Source organism: Cervus elaphus, chromosome 26, assembly GCF_910594005.1.
Source record: "Cervus elaphus chromosome 26, mCerEla1.1, whole genome shotgun sequence".
Lineage (NCBI taxonomy): Eukaryota > Metazoa > Chordata > Mammalia > Artiodactyla > Cervidae > Cervus > Cervus elaphus.
In genome coordinates, this window is record NC_057840.1 from 20,514,875 (window position 1) to 20,535,048 (window position 20,174).

Genomic DNA, 20,174 nt, shown 5'->3' on the forward strand with positions numbered 1-20,174 from the left:
CCTCTCCTTTTAGTATTTAGTACTCCCTCCTCCTCAAAAGGATCTTGAATTCTATCTCAGGCAAGATGGTTATCTGGGGCATGAAGCATCTTCTGAATTTGCTGGCTTTCTGAATAGAGTTGCCATTCATTGCCCCAACAACTGGTCGCTCACAATTATTTGCCTCTTGTGAGGCAAGCACTATGAGCTTGGACTTGGTAACAAAACCCCAGGTATCACTCAAAAGCTGAAAATAGTGTTTTTTTAAAGAGGACATTGTATATTTATCAATGTAACATACCTTGTTTCAGATTTAGACAAGATGGGAACTTTCTTTTTTTTCTTTTTTCTTTTTTCACCACTCAATTTGTCATCATGCAATGAAGAATCTAAGGGAAAGTAAGACAACTGCTCCTTGAGTTTCTTTCGGATTTTCTTCTTAATCTCCTTTGCCATTTCTTCAGCTACTTGGAGCTGGTACCCTTGCATCAGTTGTTCTTCATCTAAACTATTCTTTTCTCCCTCCTCCCTGGCCTTGTCGCTTTTGTCATGCGTGACGCCAGGCTGTGGCTTCGTCCGTGTTTTCTGAGGTGTCGCATCTCCCTGCTCAGGAGCTTCTGGCTCCATCTCTTGTGCAGTCGCCTGAAGCGCTGTTTTCGTAACCTTCTTACTTGCCTTTTCTTGCTTCTCGTCCCCCACACTAACATCATTTTCTGGATCTTCAGTTGCTGACTGCGGATCCCTTGCTTTGTTTTTAGTCACTCGCATGTACTTCTCTGGGTTCTTAGTATTAACAGCAGTTATATCATCACTTTTAGTTTCCCTGGTTTTCTGAAGATTGCTTGTAACAGCATCAAGCTAGAAGACGACACGATAACAGAGAGTCAGCTAAGCACAGCTTAGTTCTGAAAGAGAAAATCGTGTTGCCTGTTTCACAATATGCAACACTGGGAAGAATACTTCACTTTTTACGCCAGGACTGTGACACATTCTAGGGCCTGCGGTGGGCGTTTTCCTGCTTATTCTCTCAGTCTTAGACCAGCAATCTTGAGAATAAATTCAGACTGAATGAGTTAACTAACATGGGGAACATGTTAATGACTTTTTTAAAGTGAATTAACTGCTCAAATCTCAAATGCTACTTTCCTCTGGCAAAATGATCCATACTCTAACCTAATTAAAAGATATCAGTGAAATTGCTAGAAGAGCTATGGTTAAAGTATTCCATGTACTCTAATAGAAAACCCACACAGGTCATTTATCTTGCTTCATAATTAAATTCAAAAATCAAAGGTTTATAGCTCTAGGATTACTCTGCAATTAGTTCAAACATATCACTGAAAAGGCTGCTAAGTATTAAATATTACCAAGTTAAATCAAATGACTAAGCACATACTTGTATTAATAGCTTTCTCCATTTAAAATTATTTAAAATAAGAAATAAACAGAAAATAATGCTAGAAATCAAAAAGGAATGTTACTAGTAATAAAATAAATATTTTGAGAGATTCCCCAAGGATGAAAAACAGGCAGGATTAGATCCATTAAGAAATCCGTTAAGAAACTACCAGAGAAAACCACAGCCTGTAGGAAACGACTTCTCCAGAGAAAAGGCTGGTTCTGGGGAAGCCATAAGCTCAGGCAAGGAATACGAAAAGAAGGGATAAGCCTGAGGATGACCAGCTGAGGAGTCGGGACGGCAGCTCTGTTCCCCTCCTCCAGTTGCGTTACATGGTGACTTTCACCCAGAGAACAAAACAGCGGAACATGCAGATATGGCTTCATGTCTCAGGCAGGTACAACCCTCACCAATAGCGGAAGCAGACTGTAGAAAACCACCAACAGGCAGGAGAAAAATTCTCAAATACAAAGATGACTAACAACTGAAAACTAACACTGACGGACAGTAGCAGAATCAAGGAGGAGTTCACCAAATCCAATAAAAGAGAAAAATTAACAGAGAAGAACAACAAACAGCAAAAACAAAATAAGTTAAAATAAGTAGAATTAATATTAAGAAATTCAAAAAGATATGAGATGAAAAACAACTGCAGATGTTAGAACTAAAATTTTGAGCGACATAAATAAAAGCTGAAGAGATGCATTCAAAAACAGAATGGGTAGAACCATAGTGATAAAAGATTGAAGTCAAAGAATTCTCCCAGAAATGAATGAAGTTCAATTACTGAAATCCTGCATGTTTCAAAGTAGTTAGAATGTCTAATATATGTGAAAAGGTGGAAAAATGTATCCCACCACATAGCCAATATTTTACCATCTTTAAGACTCTTCTGCTCATCTAAAATATATTTCCAAATTTTACCTATTCCTTAAGGATAAACTCTGAAGCCATATCCTCCAAAAATCTTTCCTAATCAAATTTAATAAAAATATCTTCTTAAAGGTTTATTTTCACATGTTCTGTTTCTAGAAGCAACATATCCATAAAACAGTAAAAAAAAAAAAAAACAGAAAATTTTAAAATAGAAAAAAATTCAGAAATTACTTAAAAAAGAAGACCCAAAGTTCAATCCTGTATTGCCTCACACAAGGAAAATCAATGATAATCTGTTCAGAAACTTACTTTTGTCTTCTTTCTCTGAAGACAGTCATACTTAACAACCTTGAATTTCCATTACATCAATACAGGGCAAATGCTAACTTTTCTGTTTTCTCAGTACCAGAAACGTAGTGGCAATCAATGTAAACTGTGAGTACACTAATAAATGGGAAAAGATAACCAAAAATTAGAAACAGGAGAAAGAATTATAGTCTAGAAGAAAGGATTTTGAAAACGAAACCCTGGGGAAGCTCATCAGATGAAGCTCTTAAGATGTTTATTTACTCTCTTCCACTGATCTGTCAACCTTTGTACTAATAACATCATTTTAAATACAATCCTTAGAGTATCTTTGGTAGCATTCCACTGATTCTATTGAGACGATAGTTTCATTATTTTTTAAATTCCTGTTTTTGTGGTTTGTATTTCCTTTTTCTTGCTAATCGCTTCACGAGACAGATTTTACATTACCAAGTAATTTATAAATGTAAAATTTTTGTTGTTCTAGTTTTGTCATACTATAATTTAAAAAGTCTACTTCATGGAATTTCACATTTCATGGACTATCACTGAATTTTGAAATCTCTCAAATACATTTGTTCATGTTCTATTTATCTTTAACCATCCATTTATCTTTACCATCTCTGCAACATTTTTTTGCTTTAGTTTGTTTTTAAAAATCAGGATTATTGAGACATAACAAATTATATGAATTATAATAATAATCACCAGCTGTAAGTGTATACTTAAATGAATTTTGACAAACATATACAGCCATGACACCACAGGATAGCACGACTATCAAGATATTAAACATTTCTAGTACCCTACGCGCTCCTTTACAAAATCAGTCCCTACCCTCCAGGTCCGGGCCCCACTCAACCATTGATCTGTTTCCTTTCACTATAGTTTGTCTTGTCTAGAATCTCATACAGATGGAATCATATAGAAGATAGTTTTTTGTTTCTGGCATCCTTCACTCAGCATAAAGCTTTGAGATTCATTCATGTAGTTGCATTTATAATAACATTCCACTTCATTTTATGGAAAGATATTACATTTTATTTCTCCATATACCAATTAATGGTCATGTGAGTTATTTCTAGCTTTGCATGTTATGTTTTCATTTCTCTTGAGTAAATATCCACAAGTGCAACTGCTATATTACGTGCTAAGTATACGCCTAAGTTCTTAAATAACTGCCAAACAGCTTCCTAAAATGGCTGTGCCAGTTCTCACTCTCAAATGAGTGAGTTCCAATTATTTAGCACACTTGTTGGCACTTAGCATTGTCAATTTTCATCCTTTTGCATTCTAATAGGTATGTAATGGTATCTCCGTACTATTTTCAAACTAATTATTAACGGCATCACTAAGCAGGCTTCCCCCGTGGCTCTGCTGTAAAGAATCCACCTGCAATGTAGGAGACACAGGAGATGCGGGTTTGATACCTGGGTCACAGGGAATATCCCTGGGTCCGGAAGATCCCCTAGAGGAGGAAGTGGCAATCCATTCCAGTTTTCTTACCAGGAGAATCCCATGGACAGAGGAGCCTGGCGGGCTACCGTCCGTGGGGTTGCAGAGTTGGACGCGACTGAGCGACCGAGCACACACGCGGTGCTGAGCACATCTTTACTGAGCATATCGCTACACGTGCTTATTTCCTATCTGTATCTCTTTGGTTACTTGAGTTCAACCCTTTTGCCCATTTTCACAACGTTGTTTCACATCATTGAGTTTTGACAGTTCCTAAGGTTTTCTAAATACATTTTATTGATGTGTTGCAAATATTTCCTCTCAACTTATAATTTTATCTTTTCATTTTCTCAGCAATGTTTTGAATTTTCACAAAGCCCAATTTAACCCCCTTTTCGTTTATGGTTCATACTTTTGTATCCTGAGAAATCTATTCATAACTCAAGGTCAGCAAGCTTATCTTGCTTATTCTACAAGTTATATATGTAGAATTTAGCTCTTACTTTTTTAAAGTCATTGATCCATTTCTATTTAATTTCTGAATATGATATGGTCATAGTTTACAATACTGTATATCAGATTGTTTCAGCAAAATTTGTTGAAAAAGATTATCCTTTTCCCCTCTGAGGTATCTTGGTAATTCTGGCAATGATCAATTGACCACATACACTGGGGTCTATTTCTAGACTGTCTGCTGATGTATGACCTATATGTCCACCTTTATGACAATACCAGGTTGTTCTGGCTACTACACCTTTACAATGAGTTTTGAATCACATGATAAAATTCCTTCAACTTTGTTCTTCCTTTTCAAAATTGTTTTGGCTGTTCTAAGTTTGTTGTTTATATTTCCAAATAAATTTGAAAATCAGATTTTTAATTCTTAACGTCTATTGGCATTTTGATTAGGGTTCAATTGAATCAACAGATCAAATTTTCAGAGAATGGATAATAATAATCTGTTAATAATTACCTGACAATACTTTCAATCCCTGAACATGGATATCTCTATTTGGTTTTAATTTTTAGCAGATTAGGGATTTTCAGTATCCAGGTTTGCATATATTTTGATAAATGTAACCTAGATCACTATATATTTGGTTTCTATTACAAATGATATTTTAAATTTTAAATTATTCACTACTGGTACAAAAATACAATTGGTTTTTATATTTAGACCTTATATTCTGCTAATTCATTAAATAATTCTAATAGCATTTTTTTGAGATTCTGTCATCTGCAAATGAGATTCTTTTATTTCTTTTACAATTTTTATACTTTTTAAAAAAACTGCATTATTGCATTGGTTACCTATACAGTTAGGAATATCTATGGTGATGTGTTCAAGCTTAGAGCAAAAGCTTTCAGTTTTTTAATTTTAAGTACTATCTTAACTGTAAGTTATTGTAGATTCCCTCCATCAAGTTGAAGAAGTTCCCTTCTCTTTTTGTTTTAGTTATCAGAATGGGTGACAAATTTTGTAAAGTCTTTTACTGCATTTATTGAGATGATCATATGGTTTTGTTTAATTTTATGGTGAGTTACATTGATTTTTTTTTTCAACACTGTGATATATTGCTGAGATAAATTACATAATGTATATAATTATTTTTATATAATGTAAGACTGATTCCCTAAATTTTGTGGAAGATATCTGCTCTGTGTTCAAAAGGGATACTGGTGTAATTTTCCTGTAATGTCTTTCTCTTTTAGTATTAGAATAATTTAAAATTGCCCCCTCAAAAGAATGGAGAAGTATTCCCTCTTTTTACATAGTCTGAAAGAATTTATATAGAATTAATATGATTTCTTCCTCAAATGTTTGGTAAAATTTATTAATAAAGTCAGCTGAGAAAACTAGCCACCTAGTTTTTTCCACAGGTTTTTAACCACAAATTAAATTTTTAAAAAAGATGTAAAATATTCAAGTTATCTCTTTTTGAGTGAGCTTCAGTAGCTTGTATCCTTCAAGTAATTTAAACATTTTATCTAAGTTGCTAAATTTTTTGTCATAAAGTTTTTCATAATACTCCTTTATTGTCCCTTTTAGGTCTTTAACACATCTACAGTGAATTACATTTACATTCCTAATATTAGTAATTTGTCTTCTTTTCTTTTTTTTCTGATCAGTCTGGTTAGAGGTTGTGAAGAAAAGAGTTAATTCAGCAGCCCTCATTGCTCAAATCCTGCAAATCCCAGGCCTGTTTGCAGGATCAGCTCTTGGCTGGCTCCTAGGAACTGAGCTCTGAGCTTCTGGAATGTTGAGCCTGATAAAGGTGAATGAATACATGAACTAACTAAAGAATATTATGAGTAGCTGGACTTAAAAAAAGGCAGAGGAACCAAAGCTCAAATGGCCAGCATCAGTTGGATCACAGAAAAAGCAAAAGAATTCCAGAAAAACATCTACTTCTGCTTCATTGACTAAAGCTTTTGACTGTGTGGATCACAACAAACTGTGGAAAATTCTTGAAGAGATGGGAATAATAGATCACCTTACTTGCATCCTGAGAAATCTGTATGAAGATCAAGAAACATCAGTTAGAACTGGATGTATAACAATGGACTGGTTCAAAACTGGGAGAGGAGTATGTCAAGGTTGTATATTGTCATCCTGCCTATTTAACTTATATGCAGAGTATATCATGCAAAATGCCAAGCTGGATGAATCACAAGCTGGAATCAAGATTGCCAGGGAGGAATATCAACAACCTTAGATATGCAGATAACACTACTTGAACAGCAGAAAGCGAAGAAAAACTAAAGAGATTCCTGATAAAGGTGAAAGAAAGTGAGAAGGCTGGTTTAAAATTCAACATTCAAAAAACTAAGATCATGGCATCCGGTCCCATCACTTTATGGCAAACAGATAGGGAAAAAAATGGAAACAGCGGCAGATTTTATTTTCTTGGGCTCCAAAGATCACTGAAGATGGTGACTGCAGCCATGAAATTAAAAGACGCTTGCTCCTTGGAAGAAACTATGACAAACTGAGACATGTTTAAAAAGCAGAGATATCACTTTGCTGACAAAGGTCCATAGAGCCAAAGCTATGGCTTTTCCAGTAATCATGTACAGATATGAGAGCCGGACCATAAAGAAGGCTGACTGCCAAAGAATTGATTCTTCTGAACTGTGGTGCTGGAGAAGATCTTAAAAGTCCCTTGGACAGTACAGAGATCAAACCAGTCAATTCTAAAGGAAATCAACCCTGAGTACTCATTGGAAGGACCGATGCTGAAGCTGAAGCTTCAGTACTTTGGCCACCTGATGCAAAGAGCTGACTCACTGGAAAAGACCCTGATGCTGGGAAAGATTGAGGGCAAGAGAAGTGGGCAGCAGAGGATGAGGTGGTTGGATGGCATCACTGACTCAATGGATATGAGCCTGAGAAAACTCCAGGAGATAGTGAAGGACAGGGAAGCCTGGTATGCTGCAGTCCATGGGGTCACAAAGAGTTGAATACAACTGAGTGACTGAAAAAGAAAACCTAGCATATTTTCCACCCTTTAAAATTGATTTAACACATAAAACATTTTTAGAAACTGTTATTCATAAAAGAAGTTATCACCTCTATGAAATAACATTAGGATAAAATGAGATAGGAGAAAAATCAAAGAGTGAAATCAAGATGATATAGGATTGACAATGATAATGATTTAAATTCCTTCCTTTAAATTAAAGCAAAAATTCAGATGCAACTACAAAATTAATAAAAGCCACAGTTTTGAGTATTTATTCTCTACTTAACAATTTATACTTATTGGTTCCAGTTATTACTACTGAGTATCAAACCACTCCAGACTTAGTGGTATAAAACAATAAATCATTCATTATGCTTTGAACTCCATATATCCTCCTTATCTATCATGCCTCTCGTCTCTAGTTCTTAATAATTTGATTTCATAATCTGTCACTTCATTCATCACTTTCCATTACCATGTACTTTTTATCCATCACACCTGTCTGGAAAAAACTCCAGGCACTGTTCAAATTAAGTGATGTTCATCTCTATAACTATAACCAGGCTGTTGAATGCGGCCCGAAGAAACTGAACCACTTCAAAGATTGGTGCTTTTATAAAGATATGGCCTATAAATTCAACTGAGACCTCAAAGCTACAAACAGTTCTCCCACGCTGCATAATCTGTTTATATGCATTCTTCGGTACCTTTTGCACACTGGCTATTTCAAGTTGTCTTCACTTACCTCTGATGTTCAATGTTGTCACTTCTTGACTCACTTTCACAGGTGAGTCAAAAGCCATCAAATGGGAAGCTGCAACTTTCTACTACCAAATCTACAAATTTTCATGTACTCTAAACAATCTTTTTCTCTTTCCTTCTCATTATAAAGAGATGGGTCTTAACTTGTGTTTCTAAAAATTTTTCCTGTCCTGTATCATCAAATCTCTCCCTTATCTTCCCCAATATCAGCACTAAAAATACTCCTTTTACAGTTAAACTTTCTGAAAAAGTTGTCCATACTTGTATTGCTTCATCTTTTTATAAACATTATATCAAAAAGTTTTGCTCTCTACCCTGGTAATTAACTCTTGAATACTTCTTTGGTAAGTAAAAATACCATTCTGGTTTCCAACCTAAATCACTTTTAAAGCGTTCCTGTATTTTTATTAGTTGATGTCATTTTCTCTTGTAATTAATTTTTTTCATACCTTTTGCTCACCTAAGACACCTGCGTGCTAAGTTGCTTCAGTCATGTCTGACTCTTCATGACCCTTTGGACTGTAGCCCATCAGGCTCCTCTGTTCATGGAATTCTCCAGGCAAGAAGACTGGAGTGAGTTGGAATGCCCTTCCCCGCGGGATCTTCCCAACCCAGGGATCGAATTCACGTCTCTTATGTCTTCTGCAATGGCAGGTGGGTTCTTCACCACTAGCACCACTTGGAAAGCCCTAAGAGATATAGTATCTTACTATATGCCTTACTAAATGCCTTGAATAAGGCATTTATTTATAGCATTTCTTTATTTATTAACATTTGGAATGGAACTTACTCATAGGTTGTTCTTTAGATTGATAGGGGAATAGAACACTAAAAAGAACCTTCTGGTTCCAGAATACAAGTGCTTAATAAATTTTAGCTATTACTATGTTATTGGCTATATGAGTACTAGATCTGTGACTATAAAAAAAAATCAGTTTCAGTGAATTAGCTAACTTTTAGTTATATTTGTTTCTGACTCAAAGTATCTTCTACCTCAGATTTATCTATTCCTTCAACAAGTATTTACCAGTCTTCTGTGTGCAGACAGAGAATATTCTCATTATTTGGGTTGTCCTTCATTTAATATCAGAGTATCTTCCCACACTGGAAAACTGAACCAGCCCACTTCTATTTTCTTCAAGTATTTGTCTCTTAATTTAGATTTTTACATTTAACTTTTTAAGATATCTGAAATGTAATTTAATGTGAGATAAAATGAGACTGTAAATGACCTTTTCCCCCAGAAGCTAAAGCAATGTTATCAGTACTAGTCCCCGTACCATAGCTTCTTGAAACCCCTGGCAGAAACAATGCAGAAACTTCTACACACATAACTGGTTTCAGGGCTCATCCAAATTTATTTTCAGATTATAAACTCTCTATTCCTAAATACTTTGTTTTCATTCATGTCTCTGGAGATGGTACTACACATTCAACTAATCTATCTTCTGTAGTTTTGTTGATTTTTTCGGGAGGGAACACCAGTCACAATTCTTTCCCAATTCACATGCTCCCTACTGCCCTCATACATGACTGACAATATAGGCGAGTAGATCCCTTGGAACACTGTTTTTCCCTAAATATTGTATGGATCTTGCTCCATTGTCTTTCGACTTAAGTGTTTTTGGAGAGAAGCTAGAAACACACTAGGTGTTTCTTCTGTTTAGATGTTAGCAAAATTTCTCTCTCCCTTGAAATTTAAGTTTCCAGATAGAGTTCTCATCTCAAACTTTACCTGGAATGCAAGATGGATTCATCTCTTCCCACATCCTTTTTCATTCTCAGGAAAGTTTCCTCCTCATCCTCTTTCTATTATTTCTGCTCCATTAGTGCTGTCTGGGAACATACACTTGTAAGTCAAGTATTTCGATATGCCCTTATTTACTGTATCTTTCATTTTAGTTTCAGCCATTTTCTCTCATATTTGTAGGCCAATCACTAAATTTTTCCTTAGTGTCAATTCTATTATTTCAGGCCTGAGGTACAGTTTTTGAGGCAGCAATGAAGAAAGAATTATGGAGAGAGACTGTAGTTTTAAATCCAGATTCTAAAATTCTTACATGATATTAAAAAATATGGCACAAAGTTTGTATATGTAGGTTGTCTCTAAGTAGAAGGATTCAGGTTGTTTTGGTTTTACTTTAGTGTCACAAAAATAAAAGATTTCTATTAATATAATGCAACTAAATTTTGTCTGGTAAATAACAATATGGGCTTCCCTGTGGCTCAGCTGGTAAAGAATCTGCCTGCAATGTGGGAGACATGGGTTTGATCCTTGGGTTGGGAAGATGCCCTGGAGAAGGGAAAGCTATGTAAATGATTTCTACTAATATAACGCAACTGAATTTTGCCTGGTAAAGAATATAAATCTCTGTAAATCGCATCCATTTGAACTGGTTATAACATCTTACTGGTTCCCTCATTAATCAGTGGGCTAAATAAAATTTCTGATACATGTTAATACATACAAAAATGTGTGTGTGTGCTCAGCTGTGTCTGACTCTTTGCAGCCCCATGGACTGTAGCCCACCAGGCTCCTCTTCCATGGAATTCTCCAGGCAAGAATACTGGAATGGGTAACCATTCCCTTCTCCAGGGACTCTTCCCAACCCAGGGATCAAACTTGTGTCTCTTAAGTCTCCTGTACTGGCAGGTGGATTCTTTATGTATAAGAATCATACATATATTTAGCACCACCTACATATAAATAAATTACTCCAGCTTACCCTATTTCTGGCTATATGAACCTGGCAGAGATAGTAAGTGGTTTTCTATTCAGACAGTCATAAAATTTCTCATGTGCAAAATAAGACCTCTAATACCTACTTTCATGATTAACAGGAGAATCAGAAATGATAATTTGTAAAAACCTTATCACAGTGTCTGATAGACAGTTTAAAAACAGGAAGATAAACCTTCCATTATGATGAATTCTTCTATGGCTTTCCCTTTGCTTAATCTTCTTATTTAAGCCTGCTTCCTTTTTAGTCTCAGCCTGTTCTACACATGGGAGTTCTTATTCTGAAGAGGTCCTATCACTTCTTACTTTACTAAACAGGGTCCTATTAGGTTGTGGTGAAGACAGTAGATTCTGAAGTCAGATTGTCAGTTTGAATCAAGGTTTTATCATTAACTATGCAACTCTAAGTAAGTTATTCAAACTCTCTGTGTTCTAGTTTCCCTATCTGTAAATGTAAATGAAGCTTCATAATTATATTGTTTGTATTAAATTAAAAACTAGTGAATATACATAAAATATTTAGAAGTGCTTGAAAGAGAGCACTGTATTTTAGTAAATAAAAACAGGTATCCTCCTCTATTTGTTAAAGCAGCATTTCAAAAATACTTTTGCTTTCTAGGAATAATCTGCTTCTGTCCGGCTGAAAAATTCTTCCTAAATACTTTTATCTTTAAATTAAGAGAGACTGCGGATGGCCTGGTGTGTGCCAAAAGAGACTGAGTAAATTACTTTTAATGACCTATCCCTTAGGTGTCCCCAACACCTAAACTGGATCTTAGATAAGTGAACACATTTTCTGCCCATTTTCTGGTTATCCATTTAATTTAGCATCCCTGGCTTAAACTGTACCTTGTTCAAGCTCACAAAGCCCAGTTCTGACAGAGAGAGGAAGTATGAGTTCCACTTGGTCTGAGTCCATAAAAATATTCTGTAGTTGCGCCCAGGGTTCTTTCTGGTTTGCCAAATGTATACCACTTTCCTCAAGGTGAGGGCATATATCAGTAAGCAATGTTCACTGTCCATATGCCACTATTCCCTACCATACACCAAAAGCAGCATGTTCTATCTTAGGGCAGCATCCACTAGGTTGGACCTAATCTGCTCCATTCTCTCAGTGGTTCTTACTTTGTATGCAGCGTAGTACACTGGGGTACTAGGAACTCCTTACATGCACGCGGCTGGATCCTAGCCAAGGTCAATACTTTTTTTGGTTTCACTCAAGAATATAATTATTACACTGATGGCTTCCAGGCAGAACACTAAAATGAAGAGGTCTCATGACAAAATACAGACTAGGTTAGAATATGCTCCAAGTAAAACGTAGGATGCATATAACTCATAAATCTCCTGTTAAAGGAACGTGTGTATTCCTTTTATCAATTACCAGAACATGCAAGTACCAATTACCAGAACTTGCATGAACTTACTTATTTGTGCTTGTGTGTGTGTGTGTGTGTCATTACACAGAGATTATGGTCAAAGGAGTGTATGAAATGGGAACACAAAGGGAAATAGCGAGACAGGTTTGAAGAGCAAATAGTGCCTTAACTGGGACACCATTACAGACTCTAATACCCGAATCAGGTTGTAGTTAATTTCTGACTTGTTTAGTATTTCTTTGAGTTCTGTATTTTCAATCCCTTCAAGGGTGATACCAAAAAATTCTATCATTTGAAAGTGTACCTCAACTACAAAAGGGTCACTCTTTCTTTAAGATTCTATTGATTTCCCCTGGTTCTGCTGGGTAGAATCAGATGAAGAACTCTATACGAAGATAAGCCATTACATATCTGAAATAAGATATTACTTTCTAAATTCTTCACAATTCTGGGTTAAAAATTCAGGGTTTTCTGCAAGACCGTGTAATACGGCTAGTTTGCATTTCCCTGGCATCCCTGGTCACTTCAACCAGTTGGTCTGTATTCTTGCAGGACAGCACTCGAGAACTCAATACTCCAAGAGTGAGCTGAGGCTGATTAGAAGGCAAGCTTTGTTTTACCATGTGATTGACCATTTTGCTGTTTTTAATTTCCGAAGTTCCTTAGAAACTCTCGGTTTTATGCAGATATTCAAGTCAACATTACCAAATGATGAATTACTCACTGAGATTTTTTCTCCAGATTGGACAGTTTTTTTCTTCAGTTTTTTTCTTTCACATGTTAGATCATTGTGGGCCTTCAGCAACTCCTCAAAGCGAACTTTGGTCTTCACTTTAGCTTCACTCTCAACTACAAATGATAATGACTCATGTCATTTTCTCTGCAACTCTACTATCACATACATCATGATAAGAAATAAAACCCCACAGACTCACAAATACCTGCTTTAATTAAAACAGTTGACGAGTCCTTTCTTAAACAACCTTTCTTTTGGATTTGGTGACACCAAATTCACTGACACCCTGCTTACCTTTTGGGCTACTCCCTCCAAAAGTTTCCTTTGCTAAGTTAACTTGTTACTTATCATGCACACAGCATCTGCCACTGTTAGTTATGTGGCCTTAAAACAAGTCACTTAACATCTCTAAACTTCATTCTCCTTATGTGTAAAGTCAGAATAATCCTAAGTCAAAGATCACTTTTTCATGAAAAATGACTAACGCTTGACTGGCCAACAATCAAGTCTTCAACAAATATTAAAAGCTGAAAGTTGCTTTCCTCTTTTAAACATAAATCATATCAGGCTAGTCCTTGCTTAAGACTGTGAGTTTCCCAGTTCACTTGGAACAAAATAAAGCAAGTCGTTCACGTGCCCTACGTGGTTCTCATTTCCTGGCCTGTTTCTACCTCTACAGCTTCAATTTAAAAAAACAGCCCCTGACATTCCTACATTCTAGCCAGACATACCTTTTTTTCTTTTTTACCTCTTCTGCCAAAACAGGCAATTTCCCACATGAAGCTGCCTCTACCCTGTGCAGACGTCTTCTAACTCCTCACACCTGGCTGGGGTTAATATGCCTGTTTTTAAATGTTGCCTCTAAAGTGGAACATTTCCTGACAACCTCATCTATATTTCTCCATTTCTCACATTGCAGACTTTTTTCCGTCACAGCTCTTAACCCAGCCTGAATTTGTATAATTATTTGTATACCTATATATATATGTGTATATAAATATACTGTGATTCTCCCACTATACCCAATAGTTCATAATGACGACCCTAGCTATTATTATGGGGTCTAGCACAGGGTAAGTACTCAAACATGTTTCAAATAAATGCTGAATGAATGAATGCCCCAGGGCAGGTATTGGGAAACTACCTGCAGGACAGTCAACTGTTTTAATAAAGTTTTATTGAAACACAGTCATACCCACTCTGTTAAGAATTATCATGGCTGCCTCCGTGCTTCTATGGCAGAGTTGAGTAGTTGTAGCAGAGACCAAACCTAAAATATTTACTAGCTTGCCTTTTAGGAAAAAGTTCACCAAAGTCTACTTTAAAGTCAAATATCCATTTGATAATAAAAAATAAAAACTAACCATGTGTTATTTACTCTGCCCAGCTGAGTCCCAAATTGCCAGCCACTGAATACATATTAACCTTAATTACCAACATTTCACAGAAAGAAATATCAAACTATGAAGTATCTATAAATTTTATATTTGGTTGATATCTACTTTACTCCTTAATTGGTTAAAGAATCCCTTAAAATAATCCAAACTTTAAAGTAAATAATATGCACTTCATATAAAAAATTTCATAGAAATCTTACCAGTGGGCATATCTCAGCTTTATGGAGAGTATTGAGTGATAGTATAAAGCACTGATTCAGTCAGGATCCTATTAAAACAAAGAGATTTATTTGTAAAATGGATTTTCCAAATAAAAGTTATAGAATATTCTTCATGCAACATTATGTGATTGTCCACTATCTCAACAGGTTAAAAATAAAACTAAGTTCTCTTATCCCCATCTTATACAAACAACTTAAATATATCTAAATCAGTTTAGTCTTAAAGTGAAGCAAATTGGATCAAAATTGAGTAAAATACGTATATATTGAGAAAAAAAATTTTCTTAATTATTGAAAGGCAACAAGCATCTAACTTAGTATGCTTTTAAAGTATTTGGGCTTTCCTGGTAGCTCAGATGGTAAATAATCTGCCTGCAATGTGAGAGACCCCGGTTTGATCCCTGGGTCAAGAACATCCCCTGAGAAGGGAATGGCAACCCACTTCAGTATTCTTACCTGGAGAATTCCACGGACAGAGGAGCGTGGTAGGTTACAGTCCATGAGGTCGCAGCGTCGGACACGACTGAGCGACTAACACTAACCCTAAAGTATTTTAAGTAAATAAATGGACATTTCAATGTACTTCTGAGAAACCAAACTCCATATCACAACTGATTTTCCCAAGTGCATATATTATTGCACTAGTAAAGTATACTTCTGGGTGGCACATTCACAGATAATGAATTTAAATATTTCTGTGTCTGCCACTGAAAATACTGCTGCAACAGAAGGTTAGCACAAGCATTCATGCCGTCTTCTCAGATCAATACCTGGGTGTGTATCATTGTGTACCTAAAACATGGATAAACTCAGTATATATATTCTTAAATTTTCAATTTTTTAAAAGATGAGGGTGTCTAAAACATCAATTCTCACACTGGAACATAATGTGCATACATTTTTAAGAATAAAACTGAAGACTTAAAAAAAATTTTTTTTTATTTTGGCTCAACAGTTATCAGTTAAGGTTCTAGATACCCAGAGATCCACATTCATGTTCCTTTAGTATTAGTGGTACTTTGGACAGAAAAGTCTGCTAAGAAATGCTAAAAAGAATGCTTATACAAATAAACTAATTATGTGAGTTAACTTCTGTAACAACTATCCAGTACACAGACAAAACAGACATCATTAAATCCACAGAGTAAAACCTCCTACTCCTTATTGATATGAACCAGTGTTAATTCTTTATAGATGATTTAGGTCGAGTAAGCCTGATCATCTTTCCAATCTACCCCAGATTAGAAAAGAGAGAGGCCGCAAAGCCAACTACATCACTAACTGAGACCTGGCAGCACATAAATAGGAAAAAATAGAAAGCAAATAAAGATTTAATACTTAGAAGTATTCCACAGTGATTCCCTGGTGGGGCAGACAGTAAAGAATCTGCCTGCAATGCAGGAGACCTGGGTTCAATCCCTGGGGGATGATCCCCTGGAGTAGGAAATGGCAACCCACCCCAGTATTCTTGCCTGGAGAACTCCAGAGACAGAGGAGCTGGTGGGGCTACAGAGAGTCACAAAGAGTCGGACACAACTGAGGGACTGGCACTTCATAGTGATTTAAGAATCAGGAAGACAGCTGAACTATGACTCTGAGCCATCAAGAAAGGCTTCTTTTGTTTTATCCTGAGCAGAAAATTTATGACATTTTAGACAGATGAAATAAAAACTCCTAAAGAGAACAAAGAGTCAAGGACGATTCTCATGGTTTTCAAACTTGAATAATTAGACCAGTAGTATCATTAATTGGAGTACAGCACAGTATAGGCAAGTATAGTGGAGTTGTTTACGAGAAGGCAATGGCACCCCACTCCAGTACTCTTGCCTGGAAAATCCCATGGATGGAGGAGCCTGGTAGGCTGCAGTCCATGGGGTTGTGAAGAGTCGGACACGACAGAGCAACTTCACTTTCACTTTTCACTTTCACTTTTCACTTTCACTCATTGGAGAAGGAAATGGCAACCCACTCCAGTATTCTTGCCTGGAGAATCCCAGGGACGGCGGAGCGTGGTGCGCTGCCGTCTATGAGGTTGCACAGAGCCGGACACAACTGAAGCGACTTAGCAGCAGCAGCAACAGCAGTGGAGTTGTTTAAAACACAAGTCCTGGAATTACTGTAATCTCCCACAGTTACTTGTATAGGCTGGGCAATTTGTTTCCTCATCTGTAAAGTCAGTCTGACGACAACTATTCAGAGGACTGTTGTTAAGAGTTAAATGATTAAAAGGCTAAAAGAGTGCCTCAGAACAAACATCAACAACATTAGCTAGAATTATAATAGATATTTCTTATAGAGACACTCAATGAACTTAGTGGGACGTGTTGGGCTGATATCTGACGGGTATTAAGCAGCTACAAGCGCTGGCTCTATTGTCAGAGTCCTGGTTCCACCTGTCAGTAGATTAAACTCTGTGGACCTCAATTCCTCATCTTTCAAAAGAGAATAATAGTAATAAATGACTTATAGGGTACTGTAAAGATTAAATAAGAATATGCAAGTAAAACACTTAGCACAATGCCTAGAGTATGGCAAGCTCTTCAAAAATGATAGCTATTATTACTGTATACATATATATACATAGTGTATGTGGGTATGTGTAAGGATGGAAATACATATACATATAATCCATTTATGTTTAGTAGACAACAGAATATAGCATTTCAGTGACAAGACAGAGGATGAAAATTTGGGCATTATTTGTATTTGTGACGGTTGCAAGAAAAAATGCTGAAAAGAAAATTCTGGGCCCACAAAATAAACTAAAAGACATCAGGCAGATAATGAAAAACTGGGAGAAGTAACCAAAGGAAAAAAAAAGAGTTTCAAGAAAGAAATGGTCTACACCGTGCTCCCGCAGTGCCTTGATCTTCATTCCTCCTTCTGCTTCCTGAATTTTCACTCTGATAAACTACCCACTCCTCCCCAACCAAACTATTAGCTTGTGGGAAGGCTAGGCCTATGCTCTCTTCATCTATGTATTCCCATTTTAAAAGGGGGTGGGGCAGTAATAGGTCAAAATGAGTCAGGCATAAGCTCTTGTTTTGATAATTACTGAATGTATGGCTTTGGGCAAGCCACTTAAACTCACTAAGGCTTGTTTTTTTTTTTTTGCCTGGGAAATGAAAATGGCACCTACTTTATTATAAGGAGAAAAGGAAATACTGAAAAGGAAAAGTGACCAGCACAGTGGATGGCCCATTACTTTATGTGATTATTACAGTATTAAAAATAGACAATTATGTGATAGACAAAACATAATTATGTATTTACATTATTTACTATTATTTAATAGTCTAATGTACAATCCATTAGTAAACACTAATATTATTCAATGATGAACACAGCAAATACACTACAGAAATAATCATCTCTAAACGGTAATGTGTACTATAGCAAATACTTTAATAATGACTGATATTTGATAAGTAAGATCACCCAGAAAAATTAAGGTCAAACTTAAAAGGACATCTGTGAACTTCATATACGTCATTATATTTAAAAACTTCTCCTTCACAATCCCTTTAACAGGACTTGCTAAGAGATATTAATACAAAATAGGAAAACAAACCGCGTTACATTTCATCTCATTTTATTTTTTCTCTAAACACCTCATTATCAGCCAGTAAATGACTAAAGATGAAGGAAAAAACAGGCAGAGGCTTGGATGATTCACTCCTTAACTGAATTTTACAGCACGGGGAAAAAAGGAAACAAAAACCCGTATACATATTCAATCAATAAATCAAGATAGTCTTTATAAATATGTAAGATTATAAATACGATTAAAAATTTGGGGCATTTGAATTTCTTTCATATATATTTTTTAACTTCGCAGAGTCCTCATAACAAGCAATCTTCCATAAGACCCAAGCAGTAACAGCAATCATAAATGCAACAAGTGAAAAAATTGTTGGCATCCTTTTCTCAGAAGGAAAAGTCATATACTCCAGTCAGTAGATGTTCTTACAGTAATGTCGAAAAGTAGCCCAGCCATTTGGGAGGGATTCCTAAACAGCATACGTTTTCTTCTATTTGTATACATATTGAAATGACCCTATTAATGTAACTAGACTCTTAGAAACGTAACAGATCGATCACCTTTTCTCAGATGTAATTAAGAAGGCATTTCACAGGTTCAAGATTCAGCACCAAGATGACACCCTAAAAGGAAATAAATTTACTTAGTATGCATCTGATTTAAATGCTGTTAAACCAGAATCAGGAATAGGAAAGGCAAAGATTGCATTCACTCTTTCAGTACAACACGCTCAACGCTCCGGAGAAGATCCGCCCAGGAACGGGAGAAGAAAAGTTAAGTACGTAGAGGTAACTCTCAAAACCACATCTCTCCACTCCGCGGCGCTGGGCGGGTCAGACTGCAGTGGCGCATCGCCGCCCCCGTCCGCCCTGCTGGGCCCACCGCCCCCACGCCCTAGGATCGGAGCAGCCCTCCACGCTGCTGTCCCCAGAGAGGGCAGGGCAGGCCGAGTTCCCGGGCCCGGGATCCCGCCACCACCAGGCCTGCAGGGTACTCACACAGAAGAGGGCGCGGAGCTGCAGACAGCGGGTCCCTAGGGAGCCACCACCCGGACCTTGCGGGGCGGGCTGGGAGTGAGGTGGCCACCCAGGCACCCCCACCGCCAGCCTCCCAGGCTCTGAGCACCCGCCGGGTGCCGCAGTGCGGGCAGCGCGCCTCCAGCCGACGTCAGCGCCTGCCTACGCCACCGTCCCCATGACAACCGATGCGGGCCCCGCTCTCCGTTTGGACCTCGGCGGGGCCTCGGCGCCCCTCCGTAGCTCCGCCCCTCCCGAAGCCCCGCCCCCGCACCGCCTTCTCGGGGGCCCGGAGGCGCTGCTGTGTGGCGTAGGCGGAGGCGGCGCGCGCGCGCCCTCAGACTGCGGTGAGGAGCGCGCTCGGGGGCCGCGCGCTGGACTCCTCGGGCCCGCGCGGGCCACGAAAGAGAAAGAATCCGTTCTCCCTGAAGCGGGAAGGGACCCTGGGAATACTCAGGTGCTTCTCGGAGCTTCTGTCACCCGGAAGAAGCTCTCTGCTCTTCAGAACTGTAGCCCGCTCTGGGAAAAACGGGAGGGGGCAAAGCCAGACGAAGGCTGTCGTGGAACCCGCCAAGGCAAAGCAGCATGAATGATGCAAAGAAATACACTTGTGAGGCCACCACCGCCACCACCCTCCCCCACGCGATAGTGCCCACGAAATGAAACATTCTTCTAAGCGTGGAGAATACAGAATTGTACCACAGATCACATCTTAGGGGAAAAAATTATCCACGGTTCATCTGGTGCTGAGTTATCTCAGTTATAGTGAGATAACTGTGTGTTTAAAACAGAACAGCAACCCCCAAAAGGTCATCTTCTGCTACACCCAGTGCCCCCTCCCACGTTCTAATTTTTGCCACAGGCGCCATCTTTAGCTCTGAGGCACCAGGATGGAAAAATACT

General features: G+C 37.6%; 1 protein-coding gene across 8 annotated transcripts in view; it reads right to left on the reverse strand.

Annotated features, from left to right (window-relative positions):
* Positions 1-19,515, reverse strand: part of AHI1 (Abelson helper integration site 1) — a 211,748-nt gene extending 192,233 nt beyond the window's left edge. For 5 of the 8 annotated variants that reach the window (XM_043888072.1, XM_043888070.1, XM_043888071.1 and 2 more), the window contains exons 1-5: positions 19,254-19,515; positions 18,816-18,878; positions 14,694-14,761; positions 13,085-13,209; positions 281-837 (exon numbers count right to left, since the gene is read on the reverse strand). In XM_043888072.1, the coding sequence (XP_043744007.1) occupies positions 281-837; positions 13,085-13,209; positions 14,694-14,703 (692 nt within the window). In that variant the 5' untranslated portion in view covers positions 14,704-14,761; positions 18,816-18,878; positions 19,254-19,515. Of the gene's footprint in view, positions 1-280; positions 838-2,563; positions 2,699-9,976; positions 10,078-13,084; positions 13,210-14,693; positions 14,762-18,815; positions 18,879-19,253 lie in introns of those variants that run through there. The other 3 variants (XM_043888069.1, XM_043888073.1, XM_043888074.1) reach the window with 3 other exon arrangements.
* Positions 19,516-20,174: the final 659 nt, after the last annotated feature.